Below are 20105 nucleotides of genomic sequence, written 5' to 3' on the forward strand. Positions count from 1 at the left end.
CCTCTATATCACTATGTGTGACCCCTCTCTATATCACTATGTGTGACCCCTGTATATCACTATGTGTGACCCCTCTCTATATCACTATGTGTGACCCCTCTCTATATCACTATGTGTGACCCCTCTCTATATCACTATGTGTGACCCCTCTCTATATCACTATGTGTTACCCCTCTATATCACTATGTGTGACCCCTCTCTATATCACTATGTGTTACCCCTCTATATCACTATGTGTGACCCTCTCTATATCACTATGTGTTACCCCTCTATATCACTATGTGTGACCTCTCTATATCACTATGTGTGACCCCTCTATATCACTATGTGTGACCCCTCTATATCACTATGTGTGACCCCCTCTATATCACTGTGTGTGACCTCTCTCTATATCACTATGTGTGACCCCTCTATATCACTATGTGTGACCCCCTCTATATCACTGTGTGTGACCCCTCTCTATATCACTATGTGTGACCCCTCTATATCACTATGTGTGACCCCCTCTATATCACTGTGTGTGACCTCTCTCTATATCACTGTGTGACCCGTCTATATCACTATGTGTGACCCCCTCTATATCACTGTGTGTGACCTCTCTCTATATCACTGTGTGACCCGTCTATATCACTATGTGTGACCCCCTGTATATCACTATGGCTGACCTCTATATTACAGGTATCTGGCATTGTTAGCAGTGTACCTTTGTGTATGGTGAATATTAGAAACATGTAAGATTGTCAGCAGGAAAAGACCACCTGCTCCCTCTAGTCTAGTTGTGAGTTGTTCAGGACATGGAGGCTGGAGACTGGCTGCATCCACTGCACACACAGGAGAAGCTGCTTTATATCTTTCCTTATTCCTGTTCATATTATCTATTCAGTCTCCTTCCCCCAGTTCTCAGCTGCTGCTTTCTGCTGAAGACACAAAAACCTGTGTGTGAGATTTTCTCTCTGTCTCCCCCTTCTCCCTCCTCCCTTCTGAGACGGCTTATGTAAACAAGCCCCTGGCAGGCTGTATCTGCAACATTGTAGCTTCTTTGCATTGCTGTGAGGGTTATTCTGAAGTCAGGTTGCTGATGACCTCACTGTGATCAATCCTCCCAGCATTACAAAGAAGCTACAATGTTGCAGATACAGCCTGCCAGGGGCTTGTTTACATCAGCTGTCTCAGAAGGGGGGGAAGTGGGAGACAGAGAGAAAAGCTCACACACAGATTTTTTTGTATTGAGCAGAAAGCATCAGCTGAGAACTCGGGGAAGGAGACTGAATAGATAGTAACAAGTATTGAAGGAATTGTTAGTCTCACCATGGGCAGCAACATATCAAAAGTGTGAGTGGAATAAAGGGTTAAATCACTAAATCCACACATAAATCTCATATATTAATAAAAATCAGTCCATTATTTATAGACATAGATGACAGTATGGAGCCAGGTACACGTGATAAGCGGGAAACGTGATGTCATCAGGAAGACGAGATCTTGAATAATTCAGTGATACAGGTGATATCATTACAGATAATTATCAGGTGATACATCCAACTATTATAATACCAGGAGAGACTCACCCTGATATCATACAGCACAATCCACAGAGCTATCATCTATCTATCTATTTATCTATCTATCTATCTCCTATCTATCTATCTATCTATCTATCTATCTATCTATCTATCTATCTATCTATCTATCTATCTATCTCCTATCTATCATCTATCTATCTATTTATCTATCTATCTACCTATTCCCTATCTATCTGTCTCCTATCTATCTGTCTGTCTGTCTATCTATCTATCTATCTTTCTATCTATCTCCTATCTATCTATCTATCTATCTATCTCCTATCTATCTATCTATCTATCTATCTATCTATCTCCTATCTATCTATCTATCTATCTATCTATCTATCTCTCCTATCTATCTCTCCTATCTATCTATCTATCTATCTATCTATCTATCTATCTATCTATCTATCTATCTCCTATCTATCTTCTATCTATCTCCTATCTATCTATCTATCTATCTCCTATCTATCTATCTCCTATCTATCTATCTCCTATCTATCTATCTATTATCTATCTATCTATCTATCTATCTATCTATCTATCTATCTCCTATCTATCTATCTATCTATCTATCTATCTATCTATCTATCTATCTCCTATCTATCTTCTATCTATCTATCTCCTATCTATCTATCTATCTATCTCCTATCTATCTATCTCCTATCTATCTATCTATCTATCTCCTATCTATCTATCTATCTATCTATCTATCTATCTATCTATCTATCTATCTATCTCCTATCTATCTATCTATCTATCTATCTCCTATCTATCTATCTCCTATCTATCTCCTATCTATCTATCTTCTATCTATATATCTCCTATCTATCTATCTATCTATCTATCTATCTATCTATCTATCTATCTATCTATCTATCTATCTCCTATCTATCTATCTATCTATCTCCTATCTATCTATCTCCTATCTATCTATCTATCTATCTATCTATCTATCTATCTATCTATCTATCTATCTCCTATCTATCTATCTTCTATCTATCTATCTATCTATCTCCTATCTATCTATCTATCTATCTATCTATCTATCTATCTATCTATCTATCTATCTATCTCCTATCTATCTATCTATCTATCTATCTCCTATCTATCTATCTATCTATCTCCTATCTATCTATCTATCTATCTCCTATCTATCTCCTATCTATCTATCTCCTATCTATCTCCTATCTATCTATCTATCTATCTATCTATCTATCTATCTCCTATCTATCTTCTATCTATCTATCTCCTATCTATCTATCTATCTATCTATCTATCTATCTATCTATCTATCTATCTATCTCCTATCTATCTATCTATCTCCTATCTATCTATCTTCTATCTATCTATCTATCTATCTATCTATCTATCTATCTATCTATCTCCTATCTATCTATCTATCTATCTATCTCCTATCTATCTATCTATCTATCTATCTATCTATCTATCTATCTCCTATCTATCTATCTATCTATCTCCTATCTATCTCCTATCTATCTATCTCCTATCTATCTCCTATCTATCTATCTATCTATCTATCTATCTATCTATCTATCTATCTATCTCCTATCTATCTTCTATCTATCTATCTCCTATCTATCTATCTATCTATCTATCTATCTATCTATCTATCTATCTCCTATCTATCTATCTATCTATCTATCTTTCTATCATCTATCTCTCTAAATAGAAGAATACAGTAAAGGGCATTAGTGATACCATGGACGCTGTTATTTATAATAGGTTTGGCTCAGGATATGTTTTAGATATAAGGCCTTATTCTTTCTGTAGGTTAGTTTTATGGGAGAGGGCAGTGAGCATACTCTGTGACCAATGCAGTGGTTACTGTGCAGAGAGATGAAGAGGAGAGCTGTGACCATCATGTGATGACTTCTGTGGGAGAGTGTTGTGGTCATGCTCTATGACATGGAGGGAGATGGAGAAGGGGAGCTGTGACTGTCATCTATGGTGAATGGTGGATCCTACATTATCTAAAAACCAGTGTCACCTATCGGTGATAATATTGAGTTGTCTACTGATCCCGCCCTCTTATGCTAATGAGATGGCTAATGACTCCGCCTTATGATGATACTGAGGTGAATAATAAGAAGTGAAGCTGCGAGAATTTTGGATTCATCTTCTATATAACCAGGATGTATAAAATAACATTACAAACAATAGAGGATAATGTGATGGGGGCGCTGTCCCTGACCCCAGAGGTGACCCTCTGCTATGGGCCGTATGTATCAGCTCTGCAGGGAGAGCGCCCCCTGCTGTAGATGTGTGTGCAGACAGCTGTCATACCCTGTCTTCTCTATCAGGCACCGTGCATCGGAACTGTACAGAAAGCGGCTGGTCGGAGACCTTCCCCCCGGTGGTTGTAGCCTGCGAGTATAACATCAGCGACACCGAGTACGAGGACGTGGTGAGTGTCAGCGCCAGGCAGATTATCCTGCACTATGACCACCAGGGGGCAGCAATGTCCCGGGGTAATAATCACCTAAACACAGGTGTCAGGGGTTTTATCTGGTGGTGATGCAGCATGAAAATAGCCGTATACTACTACTGTACTAGAATTATTAATGTGATACTGCCACCTGGTGGTCACTTACAGCTACAGTCACTACACCACGCCATGCCGACATACTACAGCTGTTACATCACTACACCCTGATATACTAGAGCTGTAATATACATCACTACACCCAATATACTACAGCTGTAATATACTGATATCATCACACCCCGATATACTACAGCTGTTACATCACTACACCCCGATATACTACAGCTGTTACATCACTACAGCCCAATATACTACAGCTGTTACATCACTACACCCCAATATACTATATCACTACACCCCAATATACTTCAGCTGTAATATATATCACTACACCCCAATATACTACAGCTGTTACATCACTACACCCCAATATACTATATCACTACACCCCAATATACTTCAGCTGTAATATATATCACTACACCCCGATATACTTCAGCTGTAATATACATCACTACACCCCGATATACTTCAGCTGTAATATACATCACTACACCCCGATATACTTTAGCTGTAATATACATCACTACACCCCGATATACTTCAGCTGTAATATATATCACTACACCCCGATATACTACAGCTGTAATATACATCACTACACCCCAATATACTACAGCTGTAATATACATCACTACACCCCGATATACTACAGCTGTAATATACATCACTACACCCCAATATACTACAGCTGTAATATACATCACTACACCCCGATATACTACAGCTGTAACATACATCACTACACCCCAATATACTACAGCTGTAACATACATCACTACACCCCGATATACTACAGCTGTAATGTACTGATATCACTACACCCCAATATACTATATCACTACACCCCGATATACTACAGCTGTTACATCACTACACCCCGATATACTACAGCTGTTACATCACTACACCACGATATACTACAGCTGTTACATCACTACACCCCGATATACTACAGCTGTTACATCACTACACCACGATATACTGCAGCTGTTACATCACTACACCCCGATATACTACAGCTGTAATATACTGATATCACTACACCCCAATATACTATATCACTACACCCCAATATACTTCAGCTGTAATATATATCACTACACCCCAATATACTTCAGCTGTAATATACATCACTACACCCCGATATACTACAGCTGTTTTATACATCACTACACCCCGATATACTACAGCTGTAATATACTGATATCACTACACCCCAATATACTATATCACTACACCCTGATATACTACAGCTGTTATATACATCACTACACCCCGATATACTACAGCTGTAATATACTGATATCACTACACCCCAATATACTATATCACTACACCCCGAAATACTACAGCTGTAATATACTGATATCACTACACCCTGATATACTATATCACCACACCCCAATATACTACAGCTGTAATATACATCACTACACCCCGATATACTACAGCTGTAATATACATCACCACACCCCGATATACTACAGCTGTAATATACATCACTACACCCCGATATACTACATGATTACACCCCAATATACTACAGCTGTAATATACTGATATCACTACACCCCAATATACTACAGCTGTAATATACTGATATCACTACACCCAATATACTACAGCTGTAATATACATCACTACACCCCAATATACTACAGCTGTTATATACATCACCACACCCCGATATACTACAGCTGTAATATACTGATATCACTACACCCCAATATACTACAGCTGTTATATACACCACACCCCGATATACTAGCTGTAATGTACTGATATCACTACACCCCGATATACTACAGCTGTAATATACATCACTACACCCCGATATACTACAGCTGTAATATACATCACTACACCCCAATATACTACAGCTGTAATATACATCACTACACCCCGATATACTACAGCTGTAATATACATCACTACACCCCGATATACTACAGCTGTAATATACATCACTACACCCCGATATACTACATCATTACACCCCAATATACTACAGCTGTAATATACTGATATCACTACACCCCAATATACTACAGCTGTAATATATTGATGTCACTACACCCCCATATACTATATAGCCTCCTTATTATGGTGGTTATATACAGACCTGCCTCCCTATCTCTTATATTACAGCAGGAGTATTATATGCACCTGAAGACCCTGTATACAGTGGGATACGGGACGTCCCTCGGCTCCCTGGCTCTGGCTCTTGTTCTCCTCCTGTCTTTTCGGTAAGATGAAATTTAGTTGATGTAGATAGATGTGTTGTATATAACCTGCAGTACATCAGTCGGCCTGGTTGGTCATGGGGCAGTATACCGCCGTGCTTCTTATATCCCTGTTTCTGGCTGCAGGAGATTGCGCTGTACACGGAATTACATCCACATGAACCTCTTCTCATCCTTCATCCTTCGCGCTTTGTCCATCTTTATCAAGGACGCTGTGCTCTTCTCTGTAGATGATGTCAACCACTGTAACGTCTACCTGGTAAGGACGCCTCTGGGGGGGGGGGGGGGGGGGGGGGGGGGGTTTGCTAACCAATGAATTAATAGGGTATCAGAAAGTTATAGAGATCTGTAATTTACATCTATTTAAAAATCTCCAGTCTTCCAGTACTTATCAGCTGCTGTGTGTCCTGCAGGAAGTGGCGCAATAATAGCATGGCAAATATCCACCAAAGCCAATTCAAGCTCCTAGAAGGGGCACCAATATCTCCTTCCATGGCTGTTCTGCCTTATTACTATTCATGTGCTGGGATGGGAGGAGCTAACACTGCATGGGGGGTGCTGAGCCCGCCTCTAGCTCTGCTAATTTGCATAGAAAGATGAAAGGCCATACCTCCTGAACAGGGCGGCGGATCAATGAAAGACCGCTACTCAGTGTGACACAGCCAATCCATCAGTATATAGCACTTATATATACTCACACGCTGTACCCAACCTAATACAAACACATACATATATACATAGGTACACACATACGTAGATTATATACATACATTATATAGACACATACACATATTATACACACACACATACATATATACATAGGTACAAGCATACGTAGATTATATACATACATTATATAAACACATACACATATTATACACACACACATACATATATACATAGGTACACACATACGTAGATTATATACATACATTATGTAGACACATACACATATTATATACACACACATACATATATACATAGGTACACACATACGTAGATTATATACATACACGTGTTATATATGGTACATAACTGATAAGCCGCTGGCAGGTAAAGTCAATATATTATCTGGTGACAATTGATGTGTGTGTGTGTGTCTGGGGGGGGGGGAGGGGTGAAGGCTGGCCTGTCTGCTACGATCCTTTAGAAGAGCTGCTGTAAAGCAAACTGCTGAAAAACTTCCTGCTGATTAAAAAGTCAGATGACACAGGACACGGCAGCTTGCTGTGTATGGGGCCCCGGAGAGTGGTCAGAGCCCATGTGATCCCTGTCACCCCCGATAGTGTCTACCATGGGTACCGGACTGGAGCAATGGGTGAAGGCGGCCTCATGAGCTGTATAATTCATCGCTGCTCTAATGTCACTAGATAATGCGTATTACTTCAACCGTCAGTCTGTTATGCCTGGATAGTGTATATACATATAGGGAGGACACATATATACATGTATACTGTGTCTCCCCTTGTCCTTTGTGGCTATAGGGACCCCATTTGTTGTAGTATTATAGTAAGATGCATCAGCCATAGAACCGAGTACAGTGATGATACATCCATAGTCCGGGGGGGTGGGGGGCACAGCGGCCCCCACTATAGCGTCCTCTGCTCTTCTCTCAACAGAACGACTGTCACTACGTCATGATCTTCTTCCAGTACTGCATCATGGCCAACTACAGCTGGCTGCTGGTGGAGGGGCTCTACCTGCACACGCTGCTCGTCGTCTCCTTCTTCTCCGAGTGGAAGTATTTCTGCTGGTACATCGCCCTGGGGTGGGGTGAGTGCAGGGGGCAAGGGCCCATCCCAAGAGCCGGGACCCCAACTCATCCTGTTCTGTGTATTACAGGGTCTCCCCTGGTCTTCATCATCGCCTGGTCCATATGCCGACATCTGTATGAGGACGCTGGGTGAGCCCCCCATAACTTTACTAAGTGCCCTTATATCATCCTCCATCTATAGTGACCCCCATTATATTTTCCATAACCCCTACATAATCCCCCTCTATTATATTACTCATAACCCTCCATTATATTACCCATAACCTCCCTCCATTATATTACCCATAATCCCCCTCTATTATATTACCCAGACCCCCCCATTATATTATGCATAACCCCCTCCATTATATTACCCATAACCCTCCATTATATTACCCATAACCCTCCATTATATTACCCATAACCTCCCTCCATTATATTACCCATAATCCCCCTCTATTATATTACACATAACCCTCTATTATATTACCCAGACCCCCCCATTATATTATGCATAACACCCTCCATTATATTACCCATAACCCTCCATTATATTACCCATAACCCTCCATTATATTACCCATAACCCCCCTCCATTATATTACCCATACCCTCCCTCCATTATATTACCCATAACCCCCCTCCATTATATTACCCATAACCCCCTCCTAGGATAGGTTTATGGCGGTGTTAGCCAGTCACAGTATGGCGGTATTGGTCATGTCTGGTGTGGCAGTGTTATCCAGTCACAGTATGGTGGTACTGGTCAGGTCTTATATGGCGGTATTGGTCAGGTCTGGTCTGGCGGTGTTATCCAGTCACAGTATGGCGGTATTGGTCAGGTCTGGTGGTGTTATCCAGTCACAGTATGGTGCTATTAGTCAGGTCTGGTCTGGCGGTGTTATCCAGTCACAGTATGGTGTTATTGGTCAGGTCTGGTGTGGCGGTGTTATCCAGTCACAGTAAGGCAGTATTGGTCAGGTCTGGTATGGTGGTGTTATCCAGTCACAGTATGGCATTATTGGTCAGGTTTGGTATGGCGGTGTTATCCAGTCACAGTATTGTGGTATTGGTCAGGTCTGGTATGGTGGTGTTATCCAGTCACAGTAAGGCAGTATTGGTCAGGTCTGGTATGGCGGTGTTATCCAGTCACAGTATTGTGGTATTGGTCAGGTCTGGTATGGTGGTGTTATCCAGTCACAGTATGGTGGTATTGGTCAGGTGTGGTGTGGCGGTGTTATCCAGTCACAGTATGGTGGTATTGGTCAGGTGTGGTGTGGCGGTGTTATCCAGTCACAGTATGGCGGTATTGGTCAGATCTGGTATGGTGGTGTTATCCAGTCACAGTATGGTGGTATTGGTCAGGTGTGGCGGTGTTATCCAGTCACAGTATTGTGGTATTGGTCAGGTCTGGTATGGTGGTGTTATCCAGTCACAGTAAGGCAGTATTGGTCAGGTCTGGTATGGCGGTGTTATCCAGTCACAGTATTGTGGTATTGGTCAGGTCTGGTATGGTGGTGTTATCCAGTCACAGTATGGTGGTATTGGTCAGGTGTGGTGTGGCGGTGTTATCCAGTCACAGTATGGTGGTATTGGTCAGGTGTGGTGTGGCGGTGTTATCCAGTCACAGTATGGCGGTATTGGTCAGGTCTGGTATGGTGGTGTTATCCAGTCACAGTATGGTGGTATTGGTCAGGTGTGGCGGTGTTATCCAGTCACAGTATGGCGGTATTGGTCAGGTCTGGTGTGGCGGTGTTATTCAGTCACAGTATTGTGGTATTGGTCAGGTCTGGTGTGGCGGTGTTATCCAGTCACAGTATGGCGGTATTAGTCAGGTCTGGTCTGGCGGTGTTATCCAGTCACAGTATGACGGTAATGGTCAGGTCTGGTATGGCGGTGTTATCAGTCACAGTATGACGGTAATGGTCAGGTCTGGTGTGGCGGTGTTATCCAGTCACAGTATGGTGCTATTAGTCAGGTCTGGTCTGGCGGTGTTATCCAGTCACAGTATGACGGTAATGGTCAGGTCTGGTATGGCGGTGTTATCCAGTCACAGTATGACGGTAATGGTCAGGTCTGGTATGGCGGTGTTATCAGTCACAGTATGACGGTAATGGTCAGGTCTGGTATGGCGGTGTTATCAGTCACAGTATGACGGTAATGGTCAGGTCTGGTATGGCGGTAGTAAATGTGACGCCTGGAGCTATTCCCTACCCATCCTGTGGTTAGAATTCCCTCACACAATATGCAAATAAAATTCATTTCTGTTTTAAGCCGTTAAAAACCATGAAAAACGTGATTCCGTCAATGTTTCTACATGTAGAGAAATGCATGTGGCCGAAACCACTGAGGGGGTCTTCAGGTTTATAGCCTAGGGCAGCAGCAGCTGGTAATACGGCCCTGCTTCTCTCAGTAGTGCAGCCTGAGACTCCGTCACCTCTGATGTTGGTTTTGGTTTCTTTTTCAGCTGCTGGAACATCAACTCCAACGCCAGCGTGTGGTGGATAATCCGCGGACCCGTCATTCTCTCCATATTTGTAAGTGATATGGTGTAACCTGTATACTCCATATATCATCTATATACAGGACCATGCTGGGAAACACTGCCGCACTGCTCCTGCAGGGAGGTGTGGTCAAGAGCGGCAGGGAGGTGATATCAGGGGTCAGGGGCGGCAGGGAGGTGATGTCAGGGTTCAGGGGCTGCAGGGAGGTGATGTCAGGGGTCAGGAGCTGCAGGGAGGTGATGTCAGGGGTCAGGGGCTGCAGGGAGGTGATGTCAGGGGCTGCAGGGAGGTGATGTCAGGGGTCAGGAGCTGCAGGGAGGTGATGTCAGGGGCTGCAGGGAGGTGATGTCAGGGGTCAGGAGCTGCAGGGAGGTGATGTTAGGGGTAAGGAGCTGCAGGGAGGTGATGTCAGGGGTGGCAGGGAGGTGAGGTGATGTCAAGGGTCAGGAGCTGCAGAGAGGTGATGTCAGGAGCTGCAGGGAGGTGATGTCAGGGGTCAGAAGCTGCAGGGAGGTGATGTCAGGGGTCAGGAGCTGCAGGGAGGTGATGTCAGGGGTCAGGAGCTGCAGGGAGGTGATGTCAGGGGCTGCAGTGAGGTGATGTCAGGGGTCAGGGGCTGCAGGGAGGTGGGGTAAGGGGCTGCAGGGAGGTGTTGTCGGGTCAGGGGCTGCAGGGAGGTGATGTCAGGGGTCAAAGGCTACAGGGAGGTGATGTCAGCTGTCAGAGGTTGTGCGGAGGAGGGTGTTCTTAGCTGTCATGCAATAACCTTTATGTGTTCCCTTCAGATAAACTTCATTCTTTTTGTGAGAATTATCCGGATTCTGATGAAGAAGCTCCGGACATCGGACGTCTGGGGAAACGACTTCAACCAGTACAAGTGAGTGCGGCCATTCCTGCAGAGTGAGGAGGCCAAAGTCTTCTAAAGATGGCCCCTCCCCCTCATAATGATGTCATTGTGAGGATGTGATGTCATTGCCCGCAGTGCTCATGTGTCCTGTGTGGTTGTTGCAGGAGACTGGCCAGATCTACCCTCCTCCTCATCCCGCTCTTTGGGGTCCATTACATCATCTTCGCCTTCTTCCCGGAGGATGTGAGCAGCGGCACGGTGGAGATCCGCTTATCCTTTGAGTTGGCGCTTGGCTCTTTCCAGGTGATTGTAGACGCCAGAGGTCACAGAGAGTGCCGGAGCATCAAATGTGTGTGCTCCCCTAGTGGTGAGGATGTCTCCTGTGTGTGCTCCCCCTAGTGGTGGGGATGTCTCCTGTGTGTGCTCCTACTAGTGGTGGGGATGTCTCCTGTGTGTGCTCCCCCTAGTGGTGAGGATGTCTCCTGTGTGTGCTCCCCCTAGTGGTGGGGATGTCTCCTGTGTGCTCCCCTAGTGGTGGGGATGTCTCCTGTGTGTGCTCCCCCTAGTGGTGGGGATGTCTCCTGTGTGTGCTCCCCCTAGTGGTGGGGATGTCTCCTGTGTGCTCCCCTAGTGGTGGGGATGTCTCCTGTGTGTGCTCCCCTAGTGGTGGGGATGTCTCCAGTGTGTGCTCCCCCTAGTGGTGGGGATGTCTCCTGTGTGTGCTCCCCCTAGTGGTGGGGATGTCTCCTGTGTGCTCCCCTAGTGGTGGGGATGTCTCCTGTGTGTGCTCCCCCTAGTGGTGGGGATGTCTCCTGTGTGTGCTCCCCCTAGTGGTGGGGATGTCTCCTGTGTGCTCCCCTAGTGGTGGGGATGTCTCCTGTGTGTGCTCCCCTAGTGGTGGGGATGTCTCCAGTGTGTGCTCCCCCTAGTGGTGGGGATGTCTCCTGTGTGTGCTCCCCCTAGTGGTGGGGATGTCTCCTGTGTGTGCTCCTCTAGTGGTGGGGATGTCTCCTGTGTGCTCCCCTAGTGGTGGGGATGTCTCCTGTGTGCTTCCCTAGTGGTGAGGATGTCTCCTGTGTGCTCCCCTAGTGGTGGGGATGTCTCCTGTGTGCTCCCCTAGTGGTGGGGATGTCTCCTGTGTGTGCTCCCCTAGTGGTGGGGATGTCTCCTGTGTGTGCTCCCCCTAGTGGTGGGGATGTCTCCTGTGTGTGCTCCCCCTAGTGGTGGGGATGTCTCCTGTGTGCTCCCCTAGTTGTGGGGATGTCTCCTGTGTGCTTCCCTAGTGGTGAGAATGTCTCCTGTGTGTGCTCCCCCTAGTGGTGGGGATGTCTCCTGTGTGTGCCCCCTCTAGTGGTGTGGATGTCTTCTGCGTGCTCCCCCTAGTGGTGGGGATGTCTCCTGTGTGCTTCCCTAGTGGTGGGGATGGCTCCTGTGTGCTCCCCCTAGTGGTGGGGATGTCTCCTGTGTGCTCCCCCTAGTGGTGGGGATGTCTCCTGTGTGTGCCCCCTCTAGTGGTGCGGATGTCTTCTGCGTGCTTCCTCTAGTGGTGGGGATGTCTCCTGTGTGTGCTCCCCCTAGTGGTGGGGATGTCTCCTGTGTGCTCCCCTAGTGGTGGGGATGTCTCCTGTGTGTGCTCCCCCAGTGGTGGGGATGTCTCCTGTGTGCGCTCCTCTAGTGGTGGGGATGTCTCCTGTGTGTGCTCCCCCTAGTGGTGGGGATGTCTCCTATGTGTGCTCCCCCTAGTGGTGGGGATGTCTCCTGTGTGCGCTCCTCTAGTGGTGGGGATGTCTCCTGTGTGCCCCCTCTAGTGGTGCGGATGTCTTCTGCGTGCTTCCTCTAGTGGTGGGGATGTCTCCTGTGTGCCCCCCCCCCAGTGGTGGGGATGTCTCCTGTGTGCTCCCCTAGTGGTGGGGATGTCTCCTGTGTGTGCTCCCCTAGTGGTGGGGATGTCTCATGTGTGTGCTCCCCCTAGTGGTGGGGATGTCTCCTGTGTGTGCTCCCCCTAGTGGTGAGGATGTCTCCTATGTGTGCTCCCCCTAGTGGTGGGGATGTCTCCTGTGTGTGCCCCCCCTAGTGGTGGAAATCTCTTGGGCCTCCTCTAGTGGTCAGGATGTCTCCTGTGTGCCCCCTCCAATGGTGGGGATTTCTTGGGCCCCCTCTAGTGTTGGGGTTTGGAGTTGCACTCTTGTCTTATGTTAATTTCATCAGTAATTAGTTCTGGGAGGGATAAACCCCTGATGTCACCCCTGGACCCCGCCAGCCCTGCAGCCTGATGTCTCCTCTGATCAGCGATCAGTAATCACTACTACTCTGGTTCCTTTTTTTTCTCTAAGATGAAGGGAAGGTTTCTCAGAAATAAAGTTTCTCTGTCTGACTTGTTTCTGCTTTAGGTCGTGTTCACACCTGCTCCAAAATCCCCCGCAGCTGGAGAGGATTCTGGGGAACTTTTCACTGGGTTTTCAGCAGTTTCAGTTTTGCTCTTAAAAAAACACAAAAAGACACAACTACAGGTGGAGGGAGGCTGGGATCTGTGACTACAAGGAGGCTGGGATCTGTGACTACAAGGAGGCTGGGATCTGTGACTACAAGGAGGCTGGGATCTGTGACTACGAGGAGGCTGGGATCTGTGACTACGAGGAGGCTGGGATCTGTGACTACGAGCAGGCTGGGATCTGTGACTACGAGCAGGCTGGGATCTGTGACTACAAGGAGGCTGGCATCTGTGACTACAAGGAGGCTGGCATCTGTGACTACAGGGAGGCTGGGATCTGTGACTACAAGGAGGCTGGGATCTGTGAGGTCTTTGGTTGAGGGGAGGCTCTGGGTGGAGGGAGGCAGGGGATCTGCAGGGAGAGGTTCACTATACGTTGTGTGTACAATGCTTCCATCTACACATTTTGGGCTCCTCAGGTGCAGGTCTTGAGGTTGGGGGCAGGTCCTGAGGTTGGTGGACAGGTCCTGAGGTTGGGGGCGGATCCTAAGGTTGGGGGCGGATCCTAAGGTTGGGGGCGGATCCTGAGGTTGGTGGATAGGTCCTGAGGTTGGTGGACAGGTCCTGAGGTTGGTGGACGGATTCTGTGGTTGGTGGACAGGTCCTGAGGTTGGGGGCGGATCCTGTGGTTGGTGGACAGGTCCTGAGGTTGGTGGACAGGTCCTGAGGTTGGGGGCGGATCCTGTGGTTGGTGGACAGGTCCTGAGGTTGGTGGACGGATCCTGTGGTTGGTGGACAGGTCCTGTGGTTGGTGGACGGATCCTGAGGTTGGGGGCGGATCCTGAGGTTGGGGGCGGATCCTGTGGTTGGTGGACGGATCCTGTGGTTGGTGGACAGGTCCTGAGGTTGGTGGACGGATCCTGAGGTTGGTGGACAGGTCCTGAGGTTGGTGGACAGGTCCTGAGGTTGGTGGACAGGTCCTGAGGTTGGTGGACGGATCCTGAGGTTGGGGGCGGATCCTGAGGTTGGGGGCGGATCCTGAGGTTGGTGGACGGATCCTGTGGTTGGTGGACAGGTCCTGAGGTTGGTGGACGGATCCTGTGGTTGGTGGACAGGTCCTGAGGTTGGTGGACGGATCCTGTGGTTAGTGGACAGGTCCTGTGGTTGGTGGACAGGTCCTGAGGTTGGGGGCGGATCCAATGTTGGGGGCGTGTCCCAAGGTGGGGGCAGGTCTTGAGGTCAGTGACATTGTAACATTCTCTCTTGCAGGGCTTTGTGGTCGCTGTGCTCTATTGCTTCCTGAATGGTGAGGTGAGTAGTCCTGCTCTCCACCCTTACGCAAGGCACGGACAGTATGCACATATAATCACCCCTGGGGTCATATATGTATATAACCAGCCCATGTTTCTGCCCCTCCTAGGTGCAGTTTGAGATCCAGAGGAAGTGGCGCAGATATCACCTGAGGAATTACTCCTGGCTGCGACACAACAAGCAGACGATGAGTAATGGCGGCAGCGTCCTGACCCAGGTGATACAGCTCAGCCAGGGGAGCCAGAGAGAGGGGAGGAAGAGCTCCACCCCCATGACCAGCCTCATCTGATCGGGGAGGACGCCGCCATCACCTGACTTATAGAGACCGTACTGAGACTGTACGACCAGCGCGGCCCGGATGATGGAGAGTCCGGCCTGGGGGAGCTCAGACCCCGCCATGGACCATGAAACGGAACATTGTAATCCAGATATTATAACTTATAAGGACTGTGTGTCGGGGGAGGGGCGCTCGGCTGTGCCGCGAGGGTTAACCCAGCTGGGGATTTGTACAGACGTTCTTGTAATCTGCTGGAGAACTTGGCAAGTCCGGGCCGGTCGCTGACTAGAAGCCAAGGGAGTCCTGCAGAGCTGGAGGTCAGCATGGAGCAACGCAACCACGTTACAGTCAACAACACAGGTCACATGACGCGGTGAAGCTCCAGTGTATATCCAGTGTGTACCATACAGTGTATCCATGTTCTGGGGCGTGGAGTGTGCTGACTGCCATGACACCTCCGCACCCAGTGTTATATAGTGAGCCACAATAATAAACAAGTCTGTCCCAGTACGTCCGGTCACTCCAGACCAGTCAGCCCCACACAGCGCCCCCTGTAGTCAGTGTTACACTCTGGGGGTCTCTACAGTGATGCAGCTCCTGGATCCCCTGACACTAGTAACAGGTGTCAGACTCCGCCCCGAGCGTGATACACACTTCCTGCTCTCATAGTCCCCGCACGATCCCCGGATCTCAGAGTCCCCGCACACTTCCACTATCTCAGAGTCCCCGCACGCTCCCTGGATCACATAGTCCCTGAACGCTTCCACTATCTCAGAGTCCCCGCACACTTCCACTATCTCAGAGTCCCTGCACACTCCCTGGATCTCATAGTCCCTGCACACTTCCACTATCTCACAGTCCCCGCACACTCCCCAGATCATAATGTCCCCGCACACTTCCACTATCTCAGAGTCCCCGCACACTCCCCAGATCATAATGTCCCCGCACACTTCCACTATCTCAGAGTCCCCGCACACTCCCCAGATCATAATGTCCCCGCACACTTCCACTATCTCACAGTCCCCGCACACTCCCCAGATCATAATGTCCCCGCACACTCCCCAGATCATAATGTCCCTGCACGCTTCCACAATGTCAGAATCCCCTTACACTTCCCGGCTCTCAGAGTCCTTGTACACGCTCTGGCTCTCAGAGTCCCCGCACACGCCCCGGATCTCATCGTCCCCTTACATGCCCCGGCTCTCAGAGTCCCCGCACACTTCCCAGCTCTCAGAGCTACACACACAGCCAGTCAGGGCCCCCTGCAGGTCTGAGGCTACACACACGGTCAGTCAGCGCCCCCTGCAGGTCGGAGCCCACACACACGGTCAGTCAGCGCCCCCTGCAGGTCGGAGCCCACACACACGGTCACTCAGCGCCCCCTGCAGGTCTGAGCCCACACACAGTCAGTCAGCGCCCCCTGCAGGTCTGAGCCCACACACGGTCAGTCAGCGCCCCCTGCAGGTCTGAGCCCACACACGGTCAGTCAGCGCCCCCTTCAGGTCTGAGCCCACACACACGGTCACTCAGCGCCCCCTGCAGGTCTGAGCCCACACACACGGTCACTCAGCGCCCCCTGCAGGTCTGAGCCCACACACAGTCAGTCAGCGCCCCCTGCAGGTCTGAGCCCACACACGGTCAGTCAGCGCCCCCTGCAGGTCTGAGCCCACACACGGTCAGTCAGCGCCCCCTGCAGGTCTGAGCCCACACACACAGTCACTCAGCGCCCCCTGCAGGTCTGAGCCCACACACAGTCAGTCAGCGCCCCCTGCAGGTCTGAGGCTACACACAGCGCCCCCTGCAGGTCTGAGCCCACACACACAGTCAGTCAGCGCCCCCTGCAGGTCTGAGCCCACACACACAGTCAGTCAGCGCCCCCTGCAGGTCTGAGCCCACACACAGTCACTCAGCGCCCCCTGCAGGTCTGAGCCCACACACAGTGTCAGTCAGCGCCCCCTGCAGATCTGAGCCCACACACACAGTCAGTCAGCGCCCCCTGCAGGTCTGAGCCCACTGGCAGTCAGTCAGCGCCCCCTGCAGGTCTGAGCCCCCACACAGTCAGTCAGCGCCCCCTGCAGGTCTGAGCCCACTCACAGTCAGTCAGCGCCCCCTGCAGGTCTGAGCCCACTCACTGTCAGTCAGCGCCCCCTGCAGGTCTGAGCCCACACACAGTGTCAGTCAGCGCCCCCTGCAGATCTGAGCCCACACACACAGTCAGTCAGCGCCCCCTGCAGGTCTGAGCCCACACACACAGTCAGCGCCCCCTGCAGGTCTGAGCCCCCACACAGTCAGTCAGCGCCCCCTGCAGGTCTGAGCCCCCACACAGTCACTCAGCGCCCCCTGCAGGTCTGAGCCCACACACAGTCACTCAGCGCCCCCTGCAGGTCTGAGCCCACACACACAGTCAGCGCCCCCTGCAGGTCTGAGCCCACACACACAGTCAGTCTGAGCCCCCACACAGTCAGCGCCCCCTGCAGGTCTAAGCCCACACACACAGTCAGTCTGAGCCCCCACACTTAGTCAGCGCTCTTAGTCAGGTCCTGAGTCTACACACACACAGTCAGTTAGCACCTCCTGCAGGTCTGAGCCGACACACACAGTCAGCGCCCTCTGCAGGTCTGAGCCGGCACGGCAAGGACCTCATCTGTTCAGCAGGTTTATTTTACTCTGTACAAAGGGATCACAGCATTCATATATACAGTGCAGGAAGCCTCAAACCCTTCATCCTCCTCCTCCTCCGGGTCACCACTCAGTCTCTGTGTCTCTGGATGATGGTGGTTTTCCCTCTCGTTGTGGGGTCTCCTCGTGTCTCCAGTCGTCATATACATTACATAGGTTTCCCCAGTGCTGGGGACGGTGCTGGACCCCCATTATGTCTCAGCTCATCCACCACACAATGCTGCTGGGGGTCCTCCATGTCCACAGTCTCCCCATGTTGTGCACCTACTGCCCCCTTGTGGTCGCAGCTCCGGTCTCAGGCGCTCAGGTGGTTGATGTACAGACCGCTGACGCCGTTCAGGAAGAAGAGGAACGTGCCCAGAAACTGACACCAGAAGGTGAGGGTGAAGGCGCTGTACACCGCAAAGTCCTTGAGGAGGAAGACGTAGGTGAGAGTCCCAGTGGAGGAGAGGAAGAAGGCGACCAGGAGCAGCACCGAGCCCAGGCACCACTTCTTCTGGGAGTGCCCATCATCACACAACTGGGAAATCATCATCAGCTCCAGACCGAAGATCGCCATGACTACGGCCAGCGAGACCCCCGTGCGGACCACCACCATAGATCTGCTGACCTGGCTCAGCTCCGGGCTGCACGTCTCCTTCCCACATGTTCCCCACACCCCAAAAAGCTGCTGTCCTGGAGAAGAGAGCCAGTGTCCGTCACACACCGAGATGGAGGACAGGACCACGGCCGTCCCTGCGCTCAGCGTGATCAGAACCCGGATGAAGGTCTCAAAGAAGGAGCGGGAACCCAGCCGAGGCATCGGGGGCTTCTCCAGCTGTGGACAAAACGGCAGCCATTAGGAGACTACAGAGAGACTGCTGCTCCGCATCTATAACCAGTCACCAACCGGACGATATACAACCGCCATCTATAGTGTCCTATATACAACCGCCATCTATGGTGTCCCATATACAACCACCATCTATAGTGTCCTATATACAACCTCCATCTATAGTGTCCTATATACAAACACCATCCCTATAGTGTCCTATAAACAACCGCCATCTATGGTGTCCCATATACAACCACCATCCCTATAGTGTCCTATATACAATCGCCATCCCTATAGTGTCCTATATAGAACCACCATCCCTATAGTGTCCTATATACAACCACCATCTATAGTGTCCTATATACAACCACCATCCCTATAGTGTCCTATATACAACCACCATCTATAGTGTCCCATATACAACCACCATCCCTATAGTGTCCTATATACAACCACCATCCCTATAGTGTCCTATATACAACCACCATCTATAGTGTCCTATATACAACCACCATCCCTATAGTGTCCTATATACAACCACCATCTATAGTGTCCCATATACAACCACCATCTATAGTGTCCCATATACAACCACCATCCCTATAGTGTCCCATATACAACCACCATCTATAGTGTCCTATATACAACCTCCATCTATAGTGTCCTATATACAACCACCATCCCTATAGTGTCCTATATACAACCACCATCCCTATAGTGTCCTATATACAACCACCATCTATAGTGTCCTATATACAAACACCATCCCTAGAGTGTCCTATATACAACCACCATCCCTATAGTGTCCTATATACAATCGCCATCCCTATAGTGTCCTATATACAACCACCATCCCTATAGTGTCCTATATACAACCACCATCTATAGTGTCCTATATACAAACACCATCCCTATAGTGTCCTATATACAACCTCCATCTATAGTGTCCTATATACAACCACCATCCCTAGATTGTCCTATATACAACCACCATCTATAGTGTCCCATATACAGCTGCCATCTATAGTGTCCTATATACAACCGCCATCTATAGTGTCCCATATACAACCGCCATCTATGGTGGGGTATAGTAGTATTGGTCAGGTCTGGTA

General features: G+C 48.9%; 2 protein-coding genes across 2 annotated transcripts in view; one reads left to right on the forward strand and one right to left on the reverse strand.

The window, feature by feature from the left end:
* SCTR (secretin receptor) overlaps nt 1-16040 on the forward strand; it is a 30476-nt gene extending 14436 nt beyond the window's left edge. The window contains exons 4-13 of the mRNA XM_069982501.1: nt 3887-3990; nt 6283-6380; nt 6504-6636; nt 7997-8150; nt 8220-8280; nt 10598-10667; nt 11420-11511; nt 11646-11784; nt 15182-15223; nt 15333-16040. Coding sequence (XP_069838602.1) covers nt 3887-3990; nt 6283-6380; nt 6504-6636; nt 7997-8150; nt 8220-8280; nt 10598-10667; nt 11420-11511; nt 11646-11784; nt 15182-15223; nt 15333-15512 — 1073 coding nt within the window. The 3' untranslated portion in view covers nt 15513-16040. The remainder of the gene's footprint in view (nt 1-3886; nt 3991-6282; nt 6381-6503; nt 6637-7996; nt 8151-8219; nt 8281-10597; nt 10668-11419; nt 11512-11645; nt 11785-15181; nt 15224-15332) is intronic.
* Nucleotides 16041-18143: 2103 nt separating this feature from the next.
* Nucleotides 18144-19020, reverse strand: TMEM37 (transmembrane protein 37). Its single transcript, XM_069982502.1, has one exon. It carries the CDS (start codon nt 18979-18981, stop codon nt 18475-18477), a length of 507 nt encoding a protein of 168 aa, XP_069838603.1. The 5' UTR covers nt 18982-19020; the 3' UTR covers nt 18144-18474.
* Nucleotides 19021-20105: the final 1085 nt, after the last annotated feature.

Source organism: Dendropsophus ebraccatus, chromosome 9, assembly GCF_027789765.1.
Source record: "Dendropsophus ebraccatus isolate aDenEbr1 chromosome 9, aDenEbr1.pat, whole genome shotgun sequence".
Lineage (NCBI taxonomy): Eukaryota > Metazoa > Chordata > Amphibia > Anura > Hylidae > Dendropsophus > Dendropsophus ebraccatus.

Bases quoted from the DNA above. Each gene is read 5' to 3' on its own strand.
- TMEM37 (XM_069982502.1), bottom strand. From the start codon at position 18,981: ATGCCTCGGCTGGGTTCCCGCTCCTTCTTTGAGACCTTCATCCGGGTT.